This window comes from Dunckerocampus dactyliophorus, chromosome 2 (assembly GCF_027744805.1).
Source record: "Dunckerocampus dactyliophorus isolate RoL2022-P2 chromosome 2, RoL_Ddac_1.1, whole genome shotgun sequence".
In the NCBI taxonomy this organism is placed as follows: Eukaryota; Metazoa; Chordata; class Actinopteri; order Syngnathiformes; family Syngnathidae; genus Dunckerocampus; species Dunckerocampus dactyliophorus.
The window spans coordinates 22382788-22409499 of NC_072820.1; the positions used below are offsets into that span (position 1 = coordinate 22382788).

General features: G+C 40.5%; 1 protein-coding gene across 11 annotated transcripts in view; it reads right to left on the reverse strand.

Annotated features, from left to right (window-relative positions):
- Positions 1-26712, reverse strand: part of pde1cb (phosphodiesterase 1C, calmodulin-dependent b) — a 147309-nt gene that overhangs the window by 85613 nt on the left and 34984 nt on the right. For 5 of the 11 annotated variants that reach the window (XM_054769314.1, XM_054769309.1, XM_054769308.1 and 2 more), the window contains exon 4: positions 5824-5850. The exons of 4 other annotated variants lie outside the window; for them this stretch is intronic. In XM_054769314.1, the coding sequence (XP_054625289.1) occupies positions 5824-5850 (27 nt within the window). Of the gene's footprint in view, positions 1-5823; positions 5851-11307; positions 12243-26712 lie in introns of those variants that run through there. 2 more of the 11 variants (XM_054769317.1, XM_054769318.1) reach the window with 2 other exon arrangements.

The window sequence follows — 26712 nt, forward strand, 5'->3', positions numbered from 1 at the left end:
TTTACACAAAGTATCGTCATTGGATCGCCATCGCCCATACCAGCCTGAATTTGACTTGTTATCAGATGGGAAAGGAAATCAGTGGGGTCGCACATCACTGCAGACAGTACTTTTATTTATTGTCAGAATCCCAAGAACAATTCAATGCTAAGATGCTAATAGCTAGCATGGTCACAGGTGTGAAAATGTTGTGTTTAGAGTATGACATTTTGTATGTAAATGCTTATAACAATATGAAAAAAACTACATTAAGTATATCAGTGTAGTGTACAAGTATTAGGCGGGATGGGCTGAGAAAAGGAGGATTTTCCGGTTGGGAGGGGCCGAGTAAAGGAGCATTTTCCAGTTAGGAGGGGCTGAGTAAAGGTGGGAACTCAACTCAACTGTGCCAGGTGTCGGCCATTTTGACAGTGATTCAGCAAAACCATTGAAATGTATGAAAAAACTTAATGCCGAACAAAAGCTACTTACGGCCAAACGATTTGAGATATTGACAACACAAGACCACCGTGAGCGCCCTGAGGCTTTAGGCTACGCATATATCTGCTCATTTTACAAATTGGTGGAGAAATGGCCAAAATAGGGCAAGTTAAAAACATAGAAAATTTAAGATTTGGGGGAAAAAACGACGACCACTTTAACATTACGGTCAATGGGAAAATTTTCAGACTTTTGTTGCTTCAAGAGGCGATACAAGGCAATCCGCACACATCTCAGCCAGAAAAGTGACATTTTTGGAGGCAGGACAAAAATGTCTATGTTTTCACCAAAACACATTAAGCTATCTTGAACGGTGTGGCCAGGAGGAGGAGTTGTTTTTTGGTAGATTGGTAGATTTGGATTGGATTTGGATTTAGATTTCAGAAAAAGGTGGCTGTGCGCTCACCTTTTTCTGATTACAATAGAGCCAAAACAAAACATCTGACGAAAAAACTGTTCAGCCACAGAGAAAGTCGAGAAGTGTGTCTAACAAATGAGACATTGAGCGTGTTTCTCCCTGACCGTATGCCTGAGCTACAAGGCTTTGAAATGTAGGCAAATCCTGCTGTTTCTCCTGATCTTCCGGTGTTCTAAAAATAGAACAGGGTGTACCTATTTCTTTCGCCAATACCGTCGCCATGGTTATAAGAATTGTTCCAAAAAGTAAATACCGCTGTGCTCCTTAACATCCCGAATCCGGTGGTGTAAACTTTGGTACAGAGACAAATCTTTCCTTTGATGGCTAACTACCTAAAAAAAATAAATAAATGGCCAATAACCAAAAACAGGTGCATTTACTGTTTTAAAAACTTTACAATGTTAAGACAATAAAACAAAAAGCATGCAGTAATAAATTACCATATTTTGGTGTGAATACATTGTTGTTCCAATGAGACTATTATATCTATTTCAAGCTTCTTTTTAAATGATGAGTAGCCCAAAATGAAAGTGTGAATGTTGGCTTGAGCACCATGGACTAAAAATGCTGACCACAATAGACAATGATAGCTAGAACATAACATTTGCTTTGCGTATTTGCTTTCTCGTTGTAACCTGTGCAATAAAATGCAGCACTGCCTGGCTGTTCAAAACAATGACAAAGCAATTCTTTAAATGAAACAGCATTGTCAATGTCCTTTTAATTGTTTTTTTTCTTTTTTGTGTCCTTGTGATTGTTAAAGTCATCACTATGAAGCGCTTGAGGACACAGACATATTAAAGAAATGGAATAATGCATTTTTTAATATCCTTTGGCTGAAAATGTGCATTCTTTGTTCCGTCTTGTGCTCTACATCAGTGGTTCTCGACTGGTTTGACTGTGGGAGCCATCATCACCCCTTTATTGACAAGCGGCGAGCCAAGTTGCAGAAATGTTTCAACTCAAATTTCTCTGCAAGGTTACACAGCATGCCTTGCGGGTTGATGTGGGTATAGTTTTGCATGTATGTTGGCGTGTAAACGTTATTTTGATACCTGCATAGTTTTCTTCTATGAAAACGGGTTTGAAATAGCACTACAGAGTGCTGTTGCAGTATTAATACATGACACCCCGCTGCATCAAAATAAAAGTGCAAGATTATTTTCAGATTATTTCTTTTTGCTCAAAGACCCACGACCCACTGAAAGCAAGTTCAGTGACCTAGCAGTTTAGAATCACTGCTCTATATTGAGTTTATACACAGAGGGAAGCTTTGTTTCTTTGGTGTTCTCATAAGAACATCCTTTTATGGTGTTATTGGAACAGAAGGGGTTTTCAAGTTTAACTTAGTTTGATGGTAGAGCCTCAACAATTTAACCGCCTCAACTTTAAAAGTCCCCCCAGCTTCTGAATTTGCTGTTTTGGTTTGCAAAAACTAATCACAGCAGAGACCGAAAAGACTAATGGCCACTGATGGCATGTTTCAGATCAATAAAGAGACAACCTTAATAAATGACACTTAAATATCCATTAGCCACTGCTTCAACTGGCATGAATTAATCCTCACTTTTTGTGCCATTAACTAAACACATTTAACTGCAGTTAATAAAGGCCATGATTTCCCTTCGGGCTTCGCCAACAGAGTCAAACAAATGAAAGTTTCACACTGGCGTCGATAATGCGTGTGCAAGTGAGTTATGGTTGTCTATGGCATCCACTTTGTTTCTGCATGAGGCGGCATGTATCAGGGAGGGTGACTGAATTAAAAAATATGCCACATTAATGAATGAATACATTAAATAATGAGGACAATTTGACAGGCATATTAAATCAACTGTGGAAGGAGCTAACCAGTGTGAAAAAATAAGAAGGGCAATCAAACGCCACACAGTACTGTACACAGGTAAACATGGTCATATAACGGATGCTTTTATTCAAAACTGCACTTATTGTTGTATTCACATAGTAGAAAGCAAGTAAACAAATGAAATTGCAATAATAAAGTAATTAAGTCAGAAGGATTAAGCCAAAATATGAGAATAACCCAGGATTTTGCGATAAAGTATCAATATTAAAAGGAAAAGATATATATTTTATGACAATTAAGTCGTAATGTGAGGGAAAAAAACATGCAAACTATTCGGAATCGAGAATAATATTACAAGCATAGGTTGTTGAAAATCACCTTTGTTTGATCCGGTAATGCCATAATGTGATGCAAATATTAACAAATATGCCATAAAATAAGCAATGAATATAAGGAATTATAGCGCCATACAAACAGCGACAACAGGTCTTAGGCTGCTCCTTCTCATAAAATTATGACATATATTACAACTCATAACATTATGACTTTTACCTCATAACTTTAACACGTTTTAACATAACAGTAAAACTCTCTTCTTGGAACATTACAACTTTACAGTTTAGTTTTTTCCCAATATAACTATTTTTTTCTGTCCTCAGTGTGTCCCCAATACTCTGGCCCTAACAGTCACATTAGGTTTAGTGGTTTTCAATGTCAGGCTTTACACTTCACCCTCATGCCCATCTTTTTTTTTCCAGAGACAGTGCTTTGAGTTTTTTTCCCACCACCACCGCCATGAACTCATTCAATCCCAGCCATTTTTCAAAAGAAACCCCTTCAGTGCCGGCTATTTTAGATGATTTTGACTGATCTTTCAAGGCACAAAACGTATTGTGTTCTGGAGCTACAGTATATAAACATGGAACCTACCAAAAGAAAGACTAAGACAGTCTTTTATCAGAAAAAAAAAGCTTGTTTCTACTTTTTCCCGATCTTTAGTAATCAGCAGTAGCACATAGGTAAGTTTCAGGAAAATATCAGTTCCTGACTAGAAAAGGGGGAGAAAACCAGATTTTTGTGAAAAGATACATTTCACACAGACACAGATATTTTTTGCTTTTGTGACAGCTCAAATATCTAAACAAGTATACCAACATAAACAACACACAAAAAAGGTTGTTTTACATCAAAATAACAATTTATATACAAATATAACACAATGAACTATTTGCAATTTTCACATTTGGAACTGAACTATGTGTGTGTGTGTGTGTGTGTGTGTGTGTGCGTGTGCGCATGCAATTAAATTTCCCAACAATGTGTAACCTTCTGCATGCTACACTCCTCCACGCTCTCTCACTTCCTCCTTCCTGTCATGTGTGATTTGTCTGTTAACATGATCCCTGTCAAGCTCTTACCAAATGCACTTCTGCCACCTTGTGGTCGTTTTTATGGCTTATAAGTGCTCTGAAGTGTGAACCCTTCTTGCCTCTTGCGCAAAAATACGTAAAAGACATAAATACGTTGTTGGGATCGGGCGTTCGGGATTATAAAAACGTATAAATACGCCTTTGGTATTGAATGAGTTAAAGGAAAACTGAGTTTTTTTGGAAAATCATCCACAATCCTTATATGAGACCTGAACGCACGAACACACGTCTGCATTCTAATAACAGTTAAAAAGAGGCAGCTAATTACTGCATGTAATGGGACACACCTGTTCAGCCTTGAAACTCTGCTATTAAAACCCCTCAAAAACCTCTTTTAGTTTTGTATACATGCTTTGACCATGTGGTAACAGGCACATTCATTAGAACACCTAATACTTTTAACAATATTTTTCCATATTTTGGTCATTTTAAGCGTTACCGGAACTTCTTTCCTGGGTGCATTGATTTCACATAGCAACACAGAAAAGAACGCTACACCTGCAGGCAAGTGTGTGGTGAAGCTAGTCGCTAGCCGGCTAGTAGCTAGCTGGTGTGATGTGCTGAGGCGTCACTACGCCAATAACGTACTTTGTCGGACTGAAAATGTTAATAATAACAACAATGTCACTGTATATGCAGGTCACATTATGTAAATGGAGCGTTGTTGGCGGGTTTTGGAGGCTTTTTCAGGCTTTATAGGAGGAATAGGTGCGTCTCATTACATGCATTCTTGGCTGACACTTTTTAGCTGTTTTATATCTTACGCACAGATAAGAGAAAGACGTGTGTTATGTGTCTCACATAAGGATTACGCTTTTTTTTTAAGTGCAGTTTTCCTTTAAGTTGAAAGTAATATAAAACAAGGAAATTGAATGTTAAAAGCAGGTATTGGCCACTGAAAAAAACAACAATAGCACTGTCATTGAAAAAGATGGAGATGAAGGGGAAGTCTGAAGACAGACACTGAAAAACACATAATACAGTAGGACCTGGGTTAGTGTGCGCCCCGGTTAGAGAGTTTTCCGGTTTACGTCAAATATTTGCAGCACAATTTTGCCCCAGTTTGTGTACATTTTACGGTCAGCGTACAATAAGGCATCCGTCTTGTCTGCGTGAGTGCAACCGTGTTCTTAATGTATTTTTATCACAAAACATCTTTGTTGGCAGCTTGCTAATACATGGAAACAGGAAGCGAGAGTCAGCTCCGTAACCGGTCTTTGATGTCATCAGCGATTGACTCTGTAGTTCTTTACTAACTAACACGGTTAGTCTCAGTTTTTCTTTTAATCACGGTTACAAAATAAGCCACATTAGAGCTTTACAACTTTACAACTTTTTGTCTTGTAACTTGTAAAGATGTGGGCGGTTAAAAGTAACCTTAAATGTTCATTTATCCCTCTCATTCATGATTTATAGAATGTATGCAATATATGTGAATAGTTTTCTGCATGTCAAGCTATAATTGTAAAATGATAAAAAATGTTTTGTGTTAAAATTGTTTGGCTTTCTGGAACAGATTAATTGGATTTACATTATTTCTTATGGGAAAAATTGATTCGGTTAGTGTCCATTTTGGTTAGAGTCGGATGTTCTGGAACATATTAATGACGCTAACCAAGTTTCCACTGTACTTTGGCCCTAACAAAGTGATGACTGAGGCATCCCGGTGTCCCGTCGCCAAGTCTTACCTCTGGGATGTCTTCTTGTACTTCCGCCTGGCGGAGATAAACACAAGGTTAGATATGAGTAAATACAAATAAAAGCGCTTACTCACATACCCCTTCGATTGTTAAAACACAAGGGCTAAGAACACAAAGGCGTGTATTTATATGACATTTATTGTGATGAATTTATTCTTATTATATACATGGCATCATCCGTAGACTAGACAGTAAAGTTAACAACAGTGTGGCGTACAATTACTTAAGCGGATGATTTAAGAGGAAAAGGTGAGGCCATGCATAAAACATGAGCATTCTATCACATATGTGCACACAAGCACTCCACCCTTTGACATCCTGCCCACTTCAGCACACACACACATCTCATGTAGAGGGAGCCCACACAGCCAACACACACTATCACTTACACTAACATTTGACCTGAAACACACCCACACCTGCACGACGAGGGTGCAGCCTGCCTCCGTAAAAGCTGAAACACACTGAAGGTCCTCGTTACAGGCGAGTGGTAGGCTACCACTTTAGATTGACAACACGCAGGCGAGGATTGAAATTCCGCTCAGGCAGATTTTGCAGCACTTAGCTTGATTTGTTTCTCAATCGTTCTTTGTAGCAATCTTTTCCTGGAGCTCCTTCTATGGCTGCAAGATAAGGAGCGTATGAGTGTATATGTAGGGGAGGAAAAAAAAATCAATCACCTGGGCTCCATCAGCACCTGTCAGGTTAATGTAGGCCAGACTTGTTTGAGTTGTGACAGAGCTTCAATAATACTGATAAAAACTGCGGTTGGTTAAAAATAAAAAATTTAATTAAAAAAGCGTGACTAAATACGTAGATAAACAGGAAGCGGCAGTAATGACCTTCCCTTTCCTACTTACTCCCTCTCCTTCCCTTCATTCCACCCTTCACCCCTCCTGCCCCCATTGAGCTGACTTGAGTGTCAACAAGACAGTGTTGTATAATTGGATAGCTCGGCATAATGAGGGCATGGGTTAAAATCCAGTGAATGACTGACTTACACACATCATGCTGAGACATCAATGTGTTATTATTTTACGGTAAGTCCCCCTATAATGCAAAATGGTGGCTGTGGCGCATTAGGGAGAGCAGCACTGCTGCAGCAGTCATTGCTGTTGTGTCCTTGGGCAAGACGCTTCACCCACATTACCTCCATTTCCGTCCACACTTGCATATAAATGTAAAAAAATGTTTGATGTATAAATGTAAATATATTACACTTAAAAGTACATCATAAATAATGATATATAAATGTAAATGTTGGTGTATAAGGCACTATATAAATCCAATAAATTATTATAATTATTATTAATAGTGAATTTTTAATGCTCTAATGTTTATGAGCACCAAATGTGACAAAAACCTTTTAACTCCCTCAACTGACTTCACCACGTTTGAGCAAAGAGGCACTCATGAAAGAAAAATCTCCTTCCTCATGAAAATCTAACCCGCCCCTAGCGAGATAAGTCTGCGGCTTGTGTATAGGCCCACTACTACGAAAGCAGGCTTTGCTACATATCTTAAAAGGGAGCGTTGCCAAGTATCTGTCAGTCAGCTACAGACGGGAGAGCTGCAAGTTTGATCTTTTCTACAGCAAATATGGTAATCTAGTATGATTTTGCTGTTAAAATGTGAGTGTAATGTTAGCAATGTAGCTCACATAGCTATGCTAGTGTTGTGTGTTTGTGTCCTCCTGTTCCTCTACTTCATGTTACTTTTTTATGTGATATATGGCATTTATTACGTTGGACAAGTACAGCGTTACAGTGTATACTCCTGATCAAAATTTTAAGACCAGTTGAAAAATTGCAAGAATTTACATTTTGCACTGTTGAATTGTAAGGAGGTTCTAAGTAGAGCAAAAATGCAAAAAGAAGACAAAATAATTTTTGAGTAAACAATTTATTGCAAACAAGCATTAAAGTGAAATGCAAAGATCCAACAGTACAAAATGTAAATTCTCTCTTTTAACTGGTCTTAAAATTTTGTCGCTAACCTTTGTGACCTTAAAATTACGTTGTTATATGTCATATATGACATCTATTTACGCTGGATAACTGCAGAGTTGCATTGTATATGGACGTCTTTGTTTATCCGGTTAATTGGTGAATTTTCACAAAGTAGGATTCAATATCAATAAATGGAATATTTTCGTAGTTAGAGCAGAGAAAACCTGCTTATGACTTTCTAAATATGGTTTTTACCATTATCAGAGCCCTGTAGACATGAAATAACACCCCTATAGTCCCCTTTACACTCCTATTATTCTTTGTTAGACCACATTGCGCAACACTGCACAGGTTACAGGATCACCGCAGGGACATAAGTGATGGGCACCGCTCATACCATATAGCAAGATACTGAGATCACTATCCATCCATCCAGTGACCAGAATGCTACATATGACTTGTCATTCTACATTTTTTTTTTTTTTTACTAATAATAGGCCATAGTCAACCACGAAACAGCCATCATTTATTAGTTTATTTTTAAAAACCTGCAAAAAAGAGCGAGGGAGTGATATTCAAACCATAATGTAGCGAGGGACGACTGTATATGTCAAAAGTACACAATAGGGCTTCTTGGAGACACACACACTGTCGGAGACAAACACACAACATGGAATGTTTTCTTTTAATATTGTTGAAAAATAGTATTGCATGAGACATTTAATGTTGGTCAGGGCCTGACAAACCAGATGGTCTTCCACCTTCAGCCAAAGTCAGTCATGCCTTAAGGGAGCCTTCTGTGATGAACTCTTGATAAAGTGATTGAATAATTCATTGATTTCCATTAATCAGTGGGGACGGCAGTGAGGTTGGTCTGTGTTGGCCATGTCATTTTTTTGGAAATACATTGGAATTCATGCATCCATGCAAAACATAAAGGGTCAATTTGTCAAAGGGGAAGAGGCAATAAGCATGTGAACATGCGGTTGCATGCCTTGATCAGTGGATGTCACCGCTCTTTACGCTACATAATTGACTGCATAGCAAGGACAAGAACTGTCCTAAGCAACCGCATTAGCTGTCTATCTATGAGTGATTGGTGTGCCCTGTGGGAGAATCCGAGGCCGTGACACGTGCACCAATCATGCAGCTGCCATACAACTCTCGGATGATATGATGGCAGCGCTTACAGTAAATGTCATATGCCAAAACAAAAGCAAGCTATACTTTCCCTACGTGCACAGGGTCAACCCTCGCTTCACCGTCTACTGTCAACATCTGTGGTTGTGACAGTCAGCCAGCACTCCCTTACTTCAGATTAAAGACGGATGTGATCTCTGACACGCAACAGGATCCTTTAAGAGAGCCTGGAAGAGCCCCAGAGGACCCCGCGTGATCGTCATCGGGCCGGCTGGCCATCAAATGCGCTGACAGGACAGATGGTTATGATGGCAAGACGGTGACAAAATGGAAGCGACGCAAACTTCGACCAAGGAAATTCAATGTGGCAGGGAATGCATAATGAAACAATGACCAATGACGGGGAAATAATGAAAAGTGTAAACAAAGAAAACTAAATGATAACTGTCGTATTTTATTGTAAAAAACACTGCTGTAGCAAATACACTCTCGTCCTTGCTGGGTAGGAATGACGAGAGCTTAAGTGCATAAAAGATAATTGCCACTTCATCTCAGGCCGAACTACCGTGGAGCTTCGTTCTGGGAGTGAGGAGAGGTCAGGGAGGTGTTGATTGGTTGGCACATGCGAGGAGGTTCTTTTAAAAGACACGGGTGCTTTAAAATACTGTATGTAGTAAAAATGTCATCGCACTCAGGTCCTCCTTTTTAATGCATTATTAAAAAGAGAAACGGCGAGAACGATATGAGAGGAGACGACAATGATGGCGGACAAAATTTCCTGCATCACAGTCGCACCACAACAAAATTTCCTGCGTCACAGTCGCAGTCGCACCACAACAACAACAAGGGGAAGAATGGCAGACCTCCGCCAAGGCTGCACCATCAATTTCGATTAGCACCGTCACTGAGGCTGCATTATTAATTAAAACATCGAAGAAGACGCTAGCGAAAAGGGAAAACAACAGCAAAGTTTAACGGCATTAACACGGAAAGTTTTTGCACCACTATCTGGCAACATAGTATGCAGACAGAAAACACTGCCATTAAGTTTTGGGATTGTACAGAAAAATGTACTCGCACTGAAACTGTCACTACAAATATTTCAATGAAAAATAAAAAAGAGACATAAAACAATATATAACATTTTATTTGGACATAATGTGTTTTTCAGTGTTAGTCTTCAGATGTCTTTTTTTTTTTAAGGTGACAGTGCTTTTATTTGTTCAGTTTTCAATGTTAACATATATTCAATTTTCCTTTTTTGGCTTTCAACTTAATGGCACTCTTTTGGTGTGTATAGAAGGGGGCTCTGAGGGGGAGGTATTAAGAGCGTGTGAACAGGGAGTAGAGTGGCCTCTGTTGTTCACCGCCATTAAGTTGAAAGTCCAAAATAGAAAATGGAATGTGAGAAGCTGACCTTGAAAAACAACGACACTGGAAAAAAAAAATACAGAACTGTCACTGGCGGTGAAGGGGAAAATCTGAATGAAGACTGACACTGAAAAATGTATCAAGATATACAAAAATGATAAAAAGAATGTATGATGACAAATAATAATAAATAATTATAATATCATAATAATGCAATATTTCCTTTAATATGTCAACTTTCATTCTGTAAAATAGCGGAATTGCCATTTTTGACATGTATTTTCTGTTCGCTTTTCAACTGTATTAAAGAGCAGCATTTCCTATGCGATGACTTTCTGTGAACGCACACAATTTTGTGCTGTTCGGTGAATATGTTTAAGGTGGTAAAGTTTATTATGTCTTTTATGTTACGACCACTTTCCCTTAAATTCGGCTCCACTCTTTTGCTGTGTGTGTGCTACTGACCCCCTCCCCCACAGAGACAAGCGATTTTATGACTGACAAAAGGTCTCACTCTGTTTGCCATTGTTCGATGAACCGTCTAGGTGCTGAACCAATGAACAGAGTGATTCCTCTTGCTGCGAGAGACGAGGAAAACAGACACGCATGCACATGGCAATAAAAATGGTCGCGTTCATTTTCATTTATGGTGTGATTCATTGATTTATTTATTATAGCGAGACAGTTTTTTCTGAATGAGAAATCTTGTCTTAATCACACGAGATCTCGTGACACCCTTGTGTCAACACATCTTTTTTTCGAAAAAGTAAAAAAAAAATAATAATTCTAATGGTTTCATTGCTATTCAAAAACTCCATGGCTCCATTAAGTGTTCTGGAAGTTGTTATGCATAACTCCCTAGACTTTTCTCAATCAATTCTGCAAATAACACAGGTAATGTGTGAGCTCCATCTAGCATCATTGACAATAAACATCACCCCCCCTCCCCCCCCCCACACACACACACGCACACGCACTTGTTGACAAGAGTAAATAAACGGTCCATACTCACAGTCCTCGAAGTCTGAGCCAAATCTTTTCAATTTGTTCCGGCTGGAGGTACTTCAGGGCCGTGCTTTCAAACTCCTCTATCTCTTTGGTGGGAGACTCCATGTCACACACTCACACTCAAGAGTTACACTCGTGCCAATAGGAGGATCAGGGAGGAAAAGAAAAAAAAAAAGTTTAATCCCCCTCACGTGTGATTGGTTGAGGAAAGAGAGAGCGGTGGCAAAGTGGCCGCGCTCAGGACGGACGAACGATTACCCAAGAGTGCCTCTTTCACAGCGGCGCCCACAGCTGCGATACACCGGCCGGCATGCTTCCTCTTTTTTCCCCTGCTCTTAAATTCTGTGAGGGAGTCTTTCAGTCAAGTGGTGGTTATGACAGCCCTTTCCCCTCAGTTCTCTCCTGCATGAGCGCAGGGGTCCTGGAGCCATGCCATGCTCACCCAGAAACAACGGGATGCAGACGCCAGGGCAGCGCAATCCGGGATTAACGCGCACTGCCGAGCTCTTCACACAAAGTGGGGAGGGCGACAGGGAGGGCGGAGGAACGGCTGCAGTTGAAGAGGGGGAGGAGTCGGGCTTGATAATGAGAATGCATATTCCGTTTCATCCACTGGAAACCACGAGAGAGGATGAGGGGAGAAAAGGGAAGAGTGGATGATGGTACTGAGTGACAGGACAACCACAAAACGACGCTGCTGTTTACCTCCAAAATATATAAACAAGTTGTGATCTACAGTAAAGGCTCCAATAGTCGCCAGGTGCGTGGTCTACTAAAACAAAAAAAGTTGACATTAACTGTGGTTATAGCCACATCTGTATCTACATCTGCATGCACTTTAAAACGTTAACACTCAGCTGCTGGTGTGAAATTCATGCATGTTACACTTTGTTGATGAGCTAATCAGCGTTATTAATGCCGTTCTGAGCAGTTTGCTCTTTACCTCTATTTCAACATTGGTTCTGTGTTGTGCAATATATTTTTATGATATATACTGCTCACAAAAATTAAAGGAACACTTTTTTTTATTGGGCCTGGCATGAATTGAATTAAACCTGTATGATAATTTTGTGGTTGGTTAAGCAGCTGAGGGCCTCGTTAATCAATTTCAGCTGTATTGGTGTTCATGGAATTAACAACAGGTGCACTTCAGTGGCAACAATTAGACAACCCTCAAAACAGGACTGGTTTTACATGTGGAGGTCATTTCAAGTTTCTCCCTCTTGATCTTTTTTGGCTGGTTTTCCACTCGTGCTGATTTTGGCTTGCGTAACTAATTATCTCTACTGGCAGTATGAGGCGATTCCTTAACCCTACAGAAGTTGCACAGGTTGTCCAACTTCTCCAGGACGGCACATCCACACGTGCTGCAGCAAGAAGGTTTAATGTGTCTCCCAGCACAATCTCCAGAACGTGGAGGAGATTTCAGGAGACTGGTGGTTATTCTCGGAGAGCTGGACAGGGCCGTAGAATGTCCTCAACCCCTCAGCAGGACCGATACCTGCTCGTTTGTGCAAGGCAGAACAGGCTGAGCACTGCTCGTGCCCTACAGAACGACCTCCAGAGGCCACTGGTGTGAATGTCTCTACTCAAACAATCAGGAACAGACTTCATGAAGGTGGCCTGGGGGCCCGACGTCCAGTAGTGGGCCCTGTGCTCACTGCCCAGCACCGTGGAGCTCGACTGGCATTTGCTCAAGAACACCAGAATTGGCAAGTCCGCCACTGGTGCCCTGTACTTTTCACAGACGAGAGCAGGTTCACCCTGAGCACCTGTAATAGACGTGAAAGAGTCTGGAGAAGACAAGGAGAACGTTATGCTGCCTGCAACATCGTTCAACATGACAGGGTTGGTGGTGGGTCAGTGATGGTCTGAGGAGGCATATCCATGGAGGGACGCACAGACCTCTATTGCCTAGGAAATGGTGCTCTGACTGCCATAAGGTATCGAGATGAAATCCTTGAACCCATTGTCAGACCCTACGCTGGTGCAGTAGGTCCTTGTTTCCTCCTAATGCACGGCAATGCCCGGCCTCACGTGGCAAGAGTATGCAGGCAGTACCTGGAGGATGAAGGAATTGAAACAATTGAATGGCCTTCACGATCCCCTGACTTAAACCCAAGAGAACATCTCTGGGACATTATGTTTAGGTCCATTAGGTGCTGCCAGGTTGCTCCTCAGACTGTACAACAGCTCATGGATGCCCTCACACAGATCTGGGAGGAAATGCCACAAGACACCATCCGTAGTCTCATTAGGTGCATGCTGCGACGTTGTCAAGCATGCTTACAACCTCGTGGGGGCCACATAAGACACTGAAAAGCATTTTGAGTTGCAGAAATTAAGTTTTGGAAAAAATGGACTAACCTGCCACATCTTCATTTCACTCTGATTTTATGGTGTCTACACAATTGAGCCCTCTGTACGCTGAAAACTTTTATTTCCATTAAAAGACTTGGCATCCTTTTGTTCCTAGGACACTGCCCTGTCGTTATTTGTATAGATATCCAACTTCATATTGAGATCTGATGTATCTAATGTGTTTCTTTAAAGTGCTCCTTTAATTTTTGTGAGCAGTGTATAATACATGACCATCTGGTCAAAGTGAGTTCCATTTCCCTTTCCACTTTCTCATTTACCGTAAAGCACCGTGTATAAACCGCACCTGTGTATTCACCGCACCCCCATTTTCAGGCTCATGGCGGGGAAAAAAATTTTTAGTTCATAAATGCTTGCCAACTCTTGGGGGGGGGGTGCCATATTCAGGGACGATATACTCACCCAATAATCGTCATTTGGGCTCTTTTTTTCTTTTGAGTATGTGTCATTCAAAATGGTGTTAAAACAGGATTCAATACTTTATATTACCATTTATAAGCCACCGCAGATTTGTTTTATTGATGATTTTACTGAATTACTTTCAGTTGTGTGCACTCATTTAGACTGTTTGGTCCTTACAGGGGACTTAAAGGTGCATGTGGATGTAGCGAATGACAAGCATGCTAAAGAACTCACTACAAATGTTTTGTCCAACTCAGCATGTGGCTGAGCCTACCCAGAGCAGAGGTCACACTCTTGATTTGATCATTACTAGGGGTGTTGCTATTTCAAATGTGAATATCGTGGATGTTGCTTTATCTGATCACGTTGGTGGTTTCTTTGACCTGTTTGTTACACCCAAACCAGAAGTTGGGTCTGCAGTTGTTCAGGGAAGACTCATTAATGACAGCACAGGGACACAGTTTATGGAAACAATTAATTTTGAAAACTCCCCATGTTCTAACGTTGATCTGTTGAGCTCTTATACATCAAGTGTTGGAAATGTTTTGGATACCATTGCTCTTGTCCAGGTTAGAATGGTTAAAAGTATGCAAAAGGCGCCATGGAGAATAGAGTCTGTCACGGCACAGAAAAGGGAGTGCCGGAGAGCCGAAAGGAAATGCCGCAAGTCAAAGCTCCAGGTTCATTATGAGGTTTAAAAAAGAAAAGCTACATGCTTTCAACCAAATCTTGCGTAGAACAAGGGAAAGTTATTTTTCTGAAATCGTCACCAACTGTAGTAACAACTCTTGTGTTCTATTTGCTAGAGTTAACAAATGAACAAACCCTCCAGTTTCACTGCCCTTACAACTCATTTGTAGATCTAAGTGCAATAAGTTTGCAACATTATTTCACGACAAAGTTCAAGGTATATTTCCACAACACATATAACTATTCTGCAGCCAGCTAGACACCTCCAGCTGACACATTTCACACCTTTTCATTTACAAAACAGTCGAAGAGATCATCTGCAGTCTGGGTCCATCAACGTGAATCTAGTGAGTTACCCACTAGATTTCTAAAGTCTGTGCTGAGCAGTTTGTTACCACAATTCACTCATCTAGTTAACATGTCACTTCAGACTGGAACACTTCCAAAGGCCTTAAAAACTGCTGTCATTAAGCCTCTTCTGAAGAAGTGCAGTCTTGATACCACAGTACTGAACAACTATCAGCTCATACTAAAGCTGCCATTCTTGGGAAAAGTCTTAGAAAAGGTTGTATACCAACAGCTTACTGACTTTCTCCTCTCTAACAATGTGTTTGATACTTTGCAATCAGGCTTTAGGCCCCACCACATCACTGAGACAGCTCTGATCAATGTGACAAATGATATCTGTCTGAACACAGACGCAGGCAAAGTCTTAGTTTTAGTTCTGCTGCACCTGAGAGCTGCCTTTGACACAGTTGACCATGTGATCTTATTACAGAGGTTAGACAACTGGGTGCAAATCTCTGGTACTGCTCAAAACTGGTTCAAGTCTTATGTGGAGGACAGAAAGTACGTTGATGGAATTGGTAACTGTGTCTCAGACCAAATGGGATTCCCGGGGGTCAATACTGAGACCCTATTGTTCAATTTGTACATGCTGCCTTTAGGCCAGCTAATACTGCAATGTTTCGTACCACAACTATGCACTCAGCTCTATGTTTCACTGACGGTAGGTGAACATGGTCCTGCAGGTTTACTTTGTCACTGCATCAAACACATCATGCTGTGGATGCAAAACAACGTTCTCCAGCTAAACTCAGACAAAACTGAAATCATGGTCTTTGTCCACGACGCGCTTGCCATCAGGGTCATACTTGACATGAAATCCGAAGTTGTTGCAAACACCAGATCGTCAACATCAGGAAAGGCATTAGCCATGTTTCAGTGAGCTAGCCTGCATATAGCTTCTCGCAGCAGCATGGTATGAATGTGTGAGGCGGAGGTCAGTGGCTCTGTGATTACAATGCAACCTGAGCCAGAGTAGTCGATCAAAGATACACTGAACTTTCAGCAAAGAGTGCCATCAGAAGTTCCAAGCCTCCCCGTGCGTGCGTGGGTTTTTTCCGGGTACTCGGGTTTCCTCCCAAAAACATTCTATTCCACAAACATGCAGGTTACGTTAATTGGCGACTCTAAAATTGTCCATAGGTCTGAACATGAGCATGAATGGTTGTTTGTCTAGATGTGCTCTGGCTGACAACCAGTCTAGGGTGTACTCCGCCTCTCGCCCGAATTCAGCTGGGATAGGCTGCAACAAAAGCCTGTTGTTCCAACAATCAAGTCTGGCATTACAGTAACATTACTGACATCTAGTAACCAGTGTAGAATACTACTAATACTACTATATCATTCAGAGCGTCTTTGAATAAATCTTCTCAATGCCTTATATTTGGAGTTTACTTTATTTTGCCATTTTTATGCTTGAAAATGCTTAATTTAGACAGAAAATACATACATTTTGCTTCAATATATATATTTTATAACAATAAAATAATAATAGGACATATTCAACCACAAAACAGCATGATTTCGTTATTAATATATTTTTGAAAAACTGTGACGCGCTGCTTGAGACTGCCAAAAATGTTTTAGCTTTGCTATCACTTCACAACCTAAATATATACAGCACTAGCTATATACTCTGTTTGTGGGCGTGTCCTCAACCTTCCAGCAGTCACAAACGCAGCAACAGTGACATCATCACATGGACTGACAAAGTAATGCACGTCATCAGCAAAGATGCGGATCAACATTTTGACGTTTGATGGCAAAAGCATGCAGCAGGCTTTGTGGACTGTCGTCATCTCCAACATGCAGATAATACTTTTGCAGTGGAACATATTAAATGCCGAGCCAAGCAGGATTAAATAGCAGGCAGACAGCGCACTGACACTGATTTGACCGAGATTACACTGATCCAATGAGAGCATCTCCACATCCCATCGTCAGATCCAACACAAGCATTGTGTGCATAATCATTTCAATCCCTCCTTTTCTCTTTTGGTTTTTGTTATATTTGTTCTTTACGATAATTTAAATTACTATGTGTTTTGTTTAATTTTATATTTATTTTTTATAATTTATTTTTATATATAATAATTAGTAATTCAAACTTTTGATACTTAAATTTTTCTCTGGAAACTAAACTGAGTGGTTTAATGTACCATATTGGGCTAATCGAAATACACTTCACATTGCACAAGAGATTTAAAAAGCTCTCAATGAGGATTTTCACCTGGTTGAATAAAAGACAGAGGTGAACCTTAAGTCAAGTGCCTCTGAGGTCCTACCAGTTAGTTCAGTTTAAGCATTTTATTTTATGCATTCTGCTCAATGGTCACATGTGCTCAAAAAAATATACAGCAAGTGACAATATAAGCCTGAATAACATGGTGCAGCTCCCAAATGAGACCACCCCAAATTGACTGGCGAGCGCCCCTTGTAAATTTACAAAAAATGATATGCCATGCGTTTCACGGATCTTTACAAAATTTGGTGGAGACAAAGGACGCACAAAAAAGTCTCAAGAACGCATGTTTGAAAACAAACAGGAAGTGGGACATATTTTTATTAATTTTATTTGTTTATTTATTTTTAAAATATACAACATAAAGTAGAGAGAAATACCTCAATATTGAAAAAAGCAAAATTTGTCCTCGATCAAAAATCACTCTATGCACTCTATTGCTCTCTGGTATTACCATATGTAACTTATTATAATCGGGTTCGAGTCTCCGTTGGGCATCTCTGTGGAGTTTGCATGTTCTCCCCGCGCGTACGTGGATTTTGTTCGGGTACTCCAGTTTCCCCCTACATTCCAAAAACGTGCATGTTTGGTTAACTGGCAACTCTAAATTGTCCATAGGTATGAATGTGAGTGTGAATGGTTGTTTGTCTATATGTGCCCTGCGATTGGCTGGCGACCAGTCCAGGGTGTTTTTGGTTTGGTTTGGTTTAATTTATTTCGAACACGCATATGTCCGAAAAGGAGTAGGAAGAAGCAGAGCTTATTTAATCCTACCCCCTCTTCGTAGCACATCAATTGCTAATACATGTGTGTACATACAAACACGCGTATACATTTATATATATACACCTACATCTGCACCTACACAAGTACGCACATATTTACATATACAGTATACAGGTACACAAATGCTTAAAAAAGGGGGGGTGGGGGTGGGGGTTCCCATTTTTTCCTCCTTCTTTCATTTTCCCTTTCTATTTATCCTGTCCTTTCTCTTCTGTTGATATCCACATCCTCTTTGGTGTTGTACTGCTAGTGATGCTGGGTTTGTATTCAAGAGTTCCTTTTATTAACTAAGTCGAGGTTATTGCTATGGAATGTAGTCCTTCTCGTTGTATTGGTCTGTCTTGTAGAGTGTGTCCTCCATCATCCTTATTGTCATAGTAATATGATCTTTAATATGTATCCAGATCACTGATGTCTTGGACAACAAGCACTCTTGCGACTCCTGGACCTCCTTTTAGTTTGATGTAGATTTTCCCGTTAGTGCGCCGAGTGTTTTGAATCTTTCCTTGCTTCCTCAGGTCTCGTGCTTTCTTGGCGATGTCGGAACTGCGTTTTGTGAGATGCTCATTCATGTAGACATTTGTGCCTCTTAGCTTCTTTCCCTGTTTCAGCAGTGCAGTTTTGAATTCCCCGTTGGTGAACTTAATGATGACAGGTGTGGTGTTGTTCCTGCCATGGAGTGGGACGCAAGTGTCAATACTGTTAACATCGACATCCACCTCCTTCGAGTGTAGGAAGTTAGCAATCTGTTGCTTTATTGAAGGACATCTCTTGACTTGGGTGTGATTTGGAGCCCTGTGAGGACCACATCATTCATTCGTGCCATCTGATCCATCTCGTCAATGAAGTTTTTAATTTGCTCCTTGATATTCTCCTTTGCTTCTTTCTCTTCCTCAAGGGTGGTGCGGAAGTCAGCATCATCCTTCAATAGCGCCTTGATGTCATCCTGTAGAATGTTGATATCATTGCCTAATGCTCTATTTTCTTCCCTGGGGTCTTTAGCGTCCTTAAGATCAGTACATGAGGTGGCTTCCATATGGTTTATAGCCTCCTTGAGAGCGCAAGGCAGCACTATCTTCCAATAATGCCCTGATATCATCCTGCAGAACCCTAACATCCTTGCAAAATGCTGTGTTTTCTTTACGGTTTATCACTTCCTGAAGAGCAGAGCGCAAGGCAGCATTGTCATTCAACAGTTCCTTAATATCGTCGTGCATAGCCTTGATATCTTCCATAGGGTATTTAACCTCCTTAAGAGCAGCACCCAGGTCTGCATTTTCATCTTGCAACTTCTTGACTTTGTTTCTTAGTTTTTTATATACTTGTTCTGTGCTCTATTTTCTTTCATAATGTTTGTGATTGACTTACTCTGTACTCTATTTTTTGTAGTTTGTAACACCATTACTGACATCCCTTGTGACTTCAAGGAGGTTTTTGTAATTACTCTGAACATCTCTTTCCAGAGTTATAGCCCTCCTTATAACTGCATTTGAAACTGAATTTTTCTCTGCCATTGAATGCAATTTCTCAATTGCTTGCATTATTTGTGGTAGAGTGATCTCTTTACCCTCGAGGAACTCCTCGGTGGCATTCATAAACTCTAGGTATCCTGGAAAATGGTGTGCTGTTTTTATGTCCACGTCCACTGCGAATTCAGAGCCAGAATTATTTTCCTCTTCAAGTTCAGAGCCAGTATCATTTTCCTTTGTGTTTGACATTGATATTGACATTTGACATTGTTGCTAAGCAACCTCTTTTAACTTCAGCAGTTCGCTAATTAGCTAGACTTGCTAGCAGGTATCGATACTTGTATCTGTACCTCTCAACTATCCAAGTTAAAGGAATTCAGATGGGGGATTCAGCCAACAGCACTGATCCTGTGCTCATGAAGTGCAGTCAGGAAAGCACCAAAAGAGTTAGAATTTCCAGTATCATCAACAGAGCTCCTGCCATACACGTCCTTCCTCGTCAAGAAAAAAAAAAAGTCAGCTGACTAGTGAGGATAAGCGAGGATAAGCGGCATAGAAAATGGATGGATTAAAAAAAAAAAAATTAAATGAATTATAGAATAGTTGCAGACTTAAATTTCCACTTGGCACGTTGACATCTTTCATGATAAGTTTGATGGTAAAACAATACAAAGTGAAAATGATAATCAAATGTGTGATCATATTATGAGGTGATTATACATTCAAATGGTTTCACAGTTAGAGGTGGCCCTCTGAGGGTAACCATAACTGCAATATGGCCCACGGTAAAATCCAGTTTGACGCCTCTGTATTAAGAGGAAGAAAGGAATCAGATACTGAGTTGTTCATTGTTCTGTGTTCGTTCTCTGCACCAATAAACCACACACACACACACACACACACACACACACACACACACACACACACACACACACACACACACACAATAAAGATGATTAAAGTATTCCCTGGCCGGAATCTGTCTATAGTGTGCCAACTCTGAAAGAACCACTATTGGGGACTTCATTCTATGATGTGCGGGCAAATGGGCTACTTTGTTTGCCGCGCTGTTGATAACAAACACATATTGTTCGCAATATTTTTCAGCAAAAACCGAACTGAATCCTACAAAAACGGGGGCATACAAAAACCGAGGTTCTGCTGTACAAGGGGTTTTCATAGTGTGGGTGTACGGTTGGGGCCTCCCCAAATCCCATGTAAAATGTAATTTCTGGAGCGTACTTGCTGGCAGGAAAAACTACCAATGTATTAATTTTGCTTTAGACATAACTAAAGTTAGCTTAGTATGTTTGAAAAAAATGTTTTTCCTCTATTTTTCTCAAGCTGCTGCACCTCCCCAGAATATTCTAGTGCACATCGCACACTGGAAAGCCCTGAACTATACGTACTCCTTTGCTGAAAATAAATACAAAGAAAGGTAAGAACGCAGGGCTCCGTTTTCTTCTCTCCAAAACTTGCAAGGATGACTCAACCCCGCCCTTCTCATCGTACCCTCCCCGCCAAAGTCTCAGGTCTTTCAATTACTTGATGCAGGATGCGTAGATAAAGCCAGGGCGCCACCTCAAAAGAGGCGCCGGCTTTCATCTGCCAAGATGGCTCTTGTGTGAGGAGGAGGCGAGAGGTTTGCCAGAGCGCCACAAAGCCTGCTGATGTTCTCTTCAAAGACACACTAGTTTCTCCTCTTCTGTCTCTCTGTCTGTCTTTGAGCTTTCCTAAATGCACTATTCATCATTGCTTTTTTTGTAGAGGTACGCTTCCAGACAGGAGAGGGCAGGTCAACTCGAGGGGAAAGCAGCACAAGAGTGGCTTCTGCCTGCTGTTCACGGGTTTGCACCCCCAGGAACTGGACTACAGTGTCATCTGAATGTGTAAATATGACACTGAGCAACAGTATTGCCTTGTGATGACAGCTATGTCGGTAAAAGCCTGGAAAGGGCCTCAAAGGTTGGCATTCCAAGTTGTGTGACGTGTTAATGCAGAAAGGTTTATTCCAGGGGTCACCAACGTGGTGCCCGCGAGCACCAGGTAGCCCCCCACAACCACATGAGGTGCCCACAAGCCTGCTTTTCATTCAGGTTTTCAGTTAATAATGAAAGAACAGTAGAAAGAAATGCATTCTGAAATATAAAATGTGAGTTGTGGACACCAGCATTTTGTTAATGTTCTGGTAAAACAAGCATATTCGCTTTGTTTGGGTTTAAAATAAGCTCTGAAAATAAATGTTACAAAAATGAGTAGCTCTTGGCCATTTTCATTTTGTAAAAGTAGCTCTCACAATGAAAAACGTTGGTGACCCCTGGTTTATTCCAACGGTTGCAGGCACATCATATGCCATACAAGTATGACATTTATTTAGTGTCTAAGGCCCGACCGATTCATCGGCCAATTATAGCCCATCGCGAATAATTGTAATTGGCCAAAAGTTGGCTGATCATCTTTTTTTATTGAAAAACGTAAAAATGTAATCATCCAATATATCAGTTATCAAAATTTTTTTCAATCCCTAATATGTAAATTAGCACCAGTCCACAAAAATCCCTCAGTTGCTGTCACATTTAGTCGCTGTATGTGTGGTCAGCTACAGGGCTCTCTCATTAGAGGGTTGGCATTATCAGCTGTGGCTGTAGGTAACCTCCTGATGTACTGTAGTTTTTGTAACTCCGCAAGGTGTCGGTAGCTGCATTTGAAGTTTCATGAGTAGTCAGCATCCAGCAACTTTATTTGTGGCCTTTGAGGAACGTCAAAAGTCCCATGGCCAAAAAAATCGTACGTCCGGTTGTGACCTAGGCTTTACATTAACATACTGGACACATGGATGCTGGATACAGCCTGGCGGCATGGCTCAGGTGGTAGAGTGGTTGTCTCCTAGCCTGAAGTTTGCAGGTTCAATCCTCCATCCTCCCGTGATCCTGTCGAAATATCCTTGGGCAAGATACTGAACCCCGAGTTGCTCCTGATGCTGCATCATCAGTAGGTAAATGTGTTAGCAGTGCCAAGGCGCTGTGAGTGCCTTGGAGGTGAACTGTACAAGTGAACCACCATTTTACCTTTTTTTTTTTATTCAGCCTGTTGTTCTGTGCGCTTATGTATAGTTCAATAACATGACTGTCAAGACTAAAGGTCTGTTTTTGGTCTTGAATTTTGTCAAATAAATTTCCAAATAAATATGACTTACATTCCAGTGAAACTCATTTATATTTTTTTCCTCTACATAATGCATTTTTGCATCACTCCAGAGTGATTATATTCTGAAAAATACGGTATATATATATATTTTTATTTTTCATTACAGAGCCTTCGGTTCGGTACAGCTGTGTACCAATTCGGCGTTGCATTGCAACTCCAAAAGTCCAGGTAGTGTCCCCAAAAGCAGAGAAAATGCGAAACATCCGTCACAGAACCAAAGATCTAAGCGGACGAAAACAGCTTTTAGCTAGCGATAACCTGCATGGAGACCCTCTTCCGTCATTAAAATCTCCTGTTTTTGAACACATTGTAAAAAGACAAATATAAGCGCATAAGACGAAAGCTGGCTGTCTATCACTGGACTATCATCAGAAGAAGAAGAAGACAAGTACACAAGTGACACGGGTCTAACTGAGACTCTCACCTCTATTATTTCACGGACTTTGTCCCCTTCTTTGTTGGTGACTGTGTGTGTGTTCACAATGATTTACCACACACACACACACACACACACACACACACACACACACACACACACACACACACACACTCTCCATACAATCAAGAATAAGGACAGTGTGAAAAGACAAGCTGGAAATCATTCTTTATTTGGATTAGTTGCCAAGGCCTTCTGGCAGACACACAAGGTATCTAGCTGTAGCACACCAGAGATTGCACACCATGTCCTCAACAAAAGCAGTGTGCTGCCGCCAGTAGAGATGGGCAACGGTGCAACAAGCTGGAACTATTAATGCTGCACGGAACTTTACTTTACTAGAGGGGTGAACAATAATTATCGAGTTGATGTGACATCATACCAATAAATCTGATCACATTAAAAAATAGCTCAGATAACCGCTAAAAAAAAAAAACTAGGCGCCATCACCCGTACTGTGCTATAGGTGGATTAGCCTGAGTAAATCAAGTGCTCCTTTTCTGTGACGTTCTGCAAATGGCCTGTCGTAACTTCCCCTGAGCTCACTTGCGTCAATCGTGTGGGACTTTTCACTATTTCAGAGGAAGACACCACCACCACATCCTTAAGTTTTTCCTCTATGCGATAACTACATTTTTATTTTTGATGTGACAATTGTCCAGCATACCTCAGCGACCGTAGTCGCGACCGTAGTCGCTGAGGTATGGACAGAAGTTCCATCCATCTATTTTCTATGCCACTTATGCTCATTAGGGTCACAGGGGTATGCTGGAGCCTATTCCAGCTGACTATGGGTGAGAGGCGGGGTACCCCCTGGACTTGTCACCAGCCAATCACAGGGCACATAACCTAACATGCATGTTTTTGGAATGTGGGAGGAAACCGAAGTACCCGGAGAAAACCCATGCAAGCACGGGGAGAACATGCAAACTCCACACAGAGAGAGCGGAGATTCGAACCCAGGTCTTCCCAAACTCCTGGCTGTATGGCCAACATGCTAACCACTCGACCACTGTGTGGCCCCTGGACAGAAGTTGTTATAAATAATTAATTAATAAATAACATCCTTTCTCCAATTATCACCCACTTCCATATAACACCTTGTCCTCTTTGTGGTTTAGGTAAATAAACACCACGGGTATAAGTCGAGCACTCCAACTCTCGAGGTGGCATTACAAAGCATTGCAATTACGGTCCATAATCAACATTTATGGATATTTCCTATTAGGTTATTACTTTTTGATAATATTTTCTCAAGGAATCGCAACATGTAATTGTCTAAGAGAGAGATGCTACTTGGTACAAGTACACTAAAATCAAACAAGTTGGCACCAGAAGGGAATGGTGGAAAACGAACATACAGCCAGATAAATCAAAGTTTGCGACATACAGTAATCTATTTGAGTGAGTTTTTAATGACACAGTGAACTTCACATGATGTGCAGCATTTCATTCCACACATCAGCAGTCAGAATAAAATACCAATCACAGCAACAAAACAGCTTAAATAGTCAATTCACACACAAAATGATTGTTCTATCAACTATGACAAAATGACAGCCAGCCGAGGTATTCTCGTCACTGTGCTTGGGTGCCCTTAAAGCACACGTATTTCAATCACGACATTAATCGGGAGGCGGCCATTTGGAGGTACATAAAAAATTCAGAGCTCATTAAAATCCCCAAGCAATTCGATAAGGCTATCTATGCATCAAAATAGCAAGAGCGCTCCCCGTAATAGTCACATTTTTGTATTAGCATCCATCATAAAACGTAATTTCCACCATCTAAAATGTCATTGCTCTGCTTGATTGGGTTAAGGCTAAAGAATAGGAGGGACAATCTTGGGATTCACAAGCAATGAGCTATTGAAGGTGGGAGCATGCCCCAAAGAGGATGCACGATCTGCGACATGCTAGAGGTAAAAATGGAGAACAATGTGGATGGATGGATGGACTAAAAAGAGCTCTGATTCTGCACTGTCTATTTTGATTTTGACCATAATTACAGATCTGTTTGCTGACACCACTAGTTGGAATATCATCTGGCATGAATAGCTACTGTAACTTATGAAAAAGAAAACCAGTTATGATTGCTGACATTCGCTAGCATGACAAGCCAAACTTCAAAGTTATTGACCACCAACAAAAAAGGACTTCTGTCGCAGGGGAAGAGGACGTGGAAGAGAGCCAGGAACCAGGTAGTCTCCAAGAAGTAATAATGATGGTGAACGAAATGAGAGATAAACAATGACATGAGGCACATAACATGAAGGACACATACTAAAGGAAATGAAGCATGATACTGCATCACGTCCTAAAAGAAAGGATGGGCTGAAAGAAAAAATGGAAGCTTTAAAGAATCAAAACAAATTAAAAGGATTGCATCGCATTGCAATGTGTAAGAATGATTATTTGGAACAGAGTACACATAAACACAATGTGATTGTGACTGGGCTCCACATTACACACAGGTTTTATGCCAGGGCAGCTGATAACAGAGAACAGCAAGATATGGATGTCAACAATATGGATACATGCATTCCAGCGTCTGGCAGGAATAACAACTCCACACCTGTCATCATCATAAAGTTCACCAACAAAAAAAACAATGTGGCAGAAGCAAGCTGAAAGGTACAAATGTCTACATCAACGAGCATCTGACAATGCCAACATCACCAACAAAGCACGTGACTTAAGGAAGCAGAGGGAAGTCAAGGCACTTGGATGGCCAACTGCAAAATCTAAATCAAATTAAACCAGAGGAAGCCAAAGTACATGTTAGATATCAAGGCATCAAGCAAGTGGACAAATACTGAAGATGACATTATCTGCACTACAAGGAAAAGAAAAGACAACTCTCAAAGACTGACTAACAACTCTACAACAATAATATATTATGCCAAATTATATTGAAAAATTGGAAGAGATATTGAAAAAGTGGAAGAATATAAATTCCTGGGGGTTATAATAGACGAAAAAATGAGTTGGAAATCTCATATTAAATATATACAACAAAAGGTGGCGAGAAATATATCTATATTGAATAAAGCAAAATATGTTCTTGATCAAAAATCACTCCACATCCTGTACTGTTCCTTAGTATTACCATATTTAACATATTGTGTGGCGATATGGGGAAATAATTACAAAAGCAATCACTGTACTGCAAAAAAGATCTGTGAGGATCATTCATAATGCCAAGTATAGAGAACACACAAACCCTTTATTTTTACAATCACAGATATTAAAATTTGCAGATTTAGTAAACTTTCAAACCGCCAGAATAATACATAAAGTTAATAATAACTCGTTACCAAAAAACCTCAAACAGTATTTCTCAATCAGAGAGGAGAAATATGATCTGAGAGGAAAATTGAACTTAAAACATTTATACGCGAGAACTACGCCGAAAACCCACAGCTACACACACACATATATATATATATATATA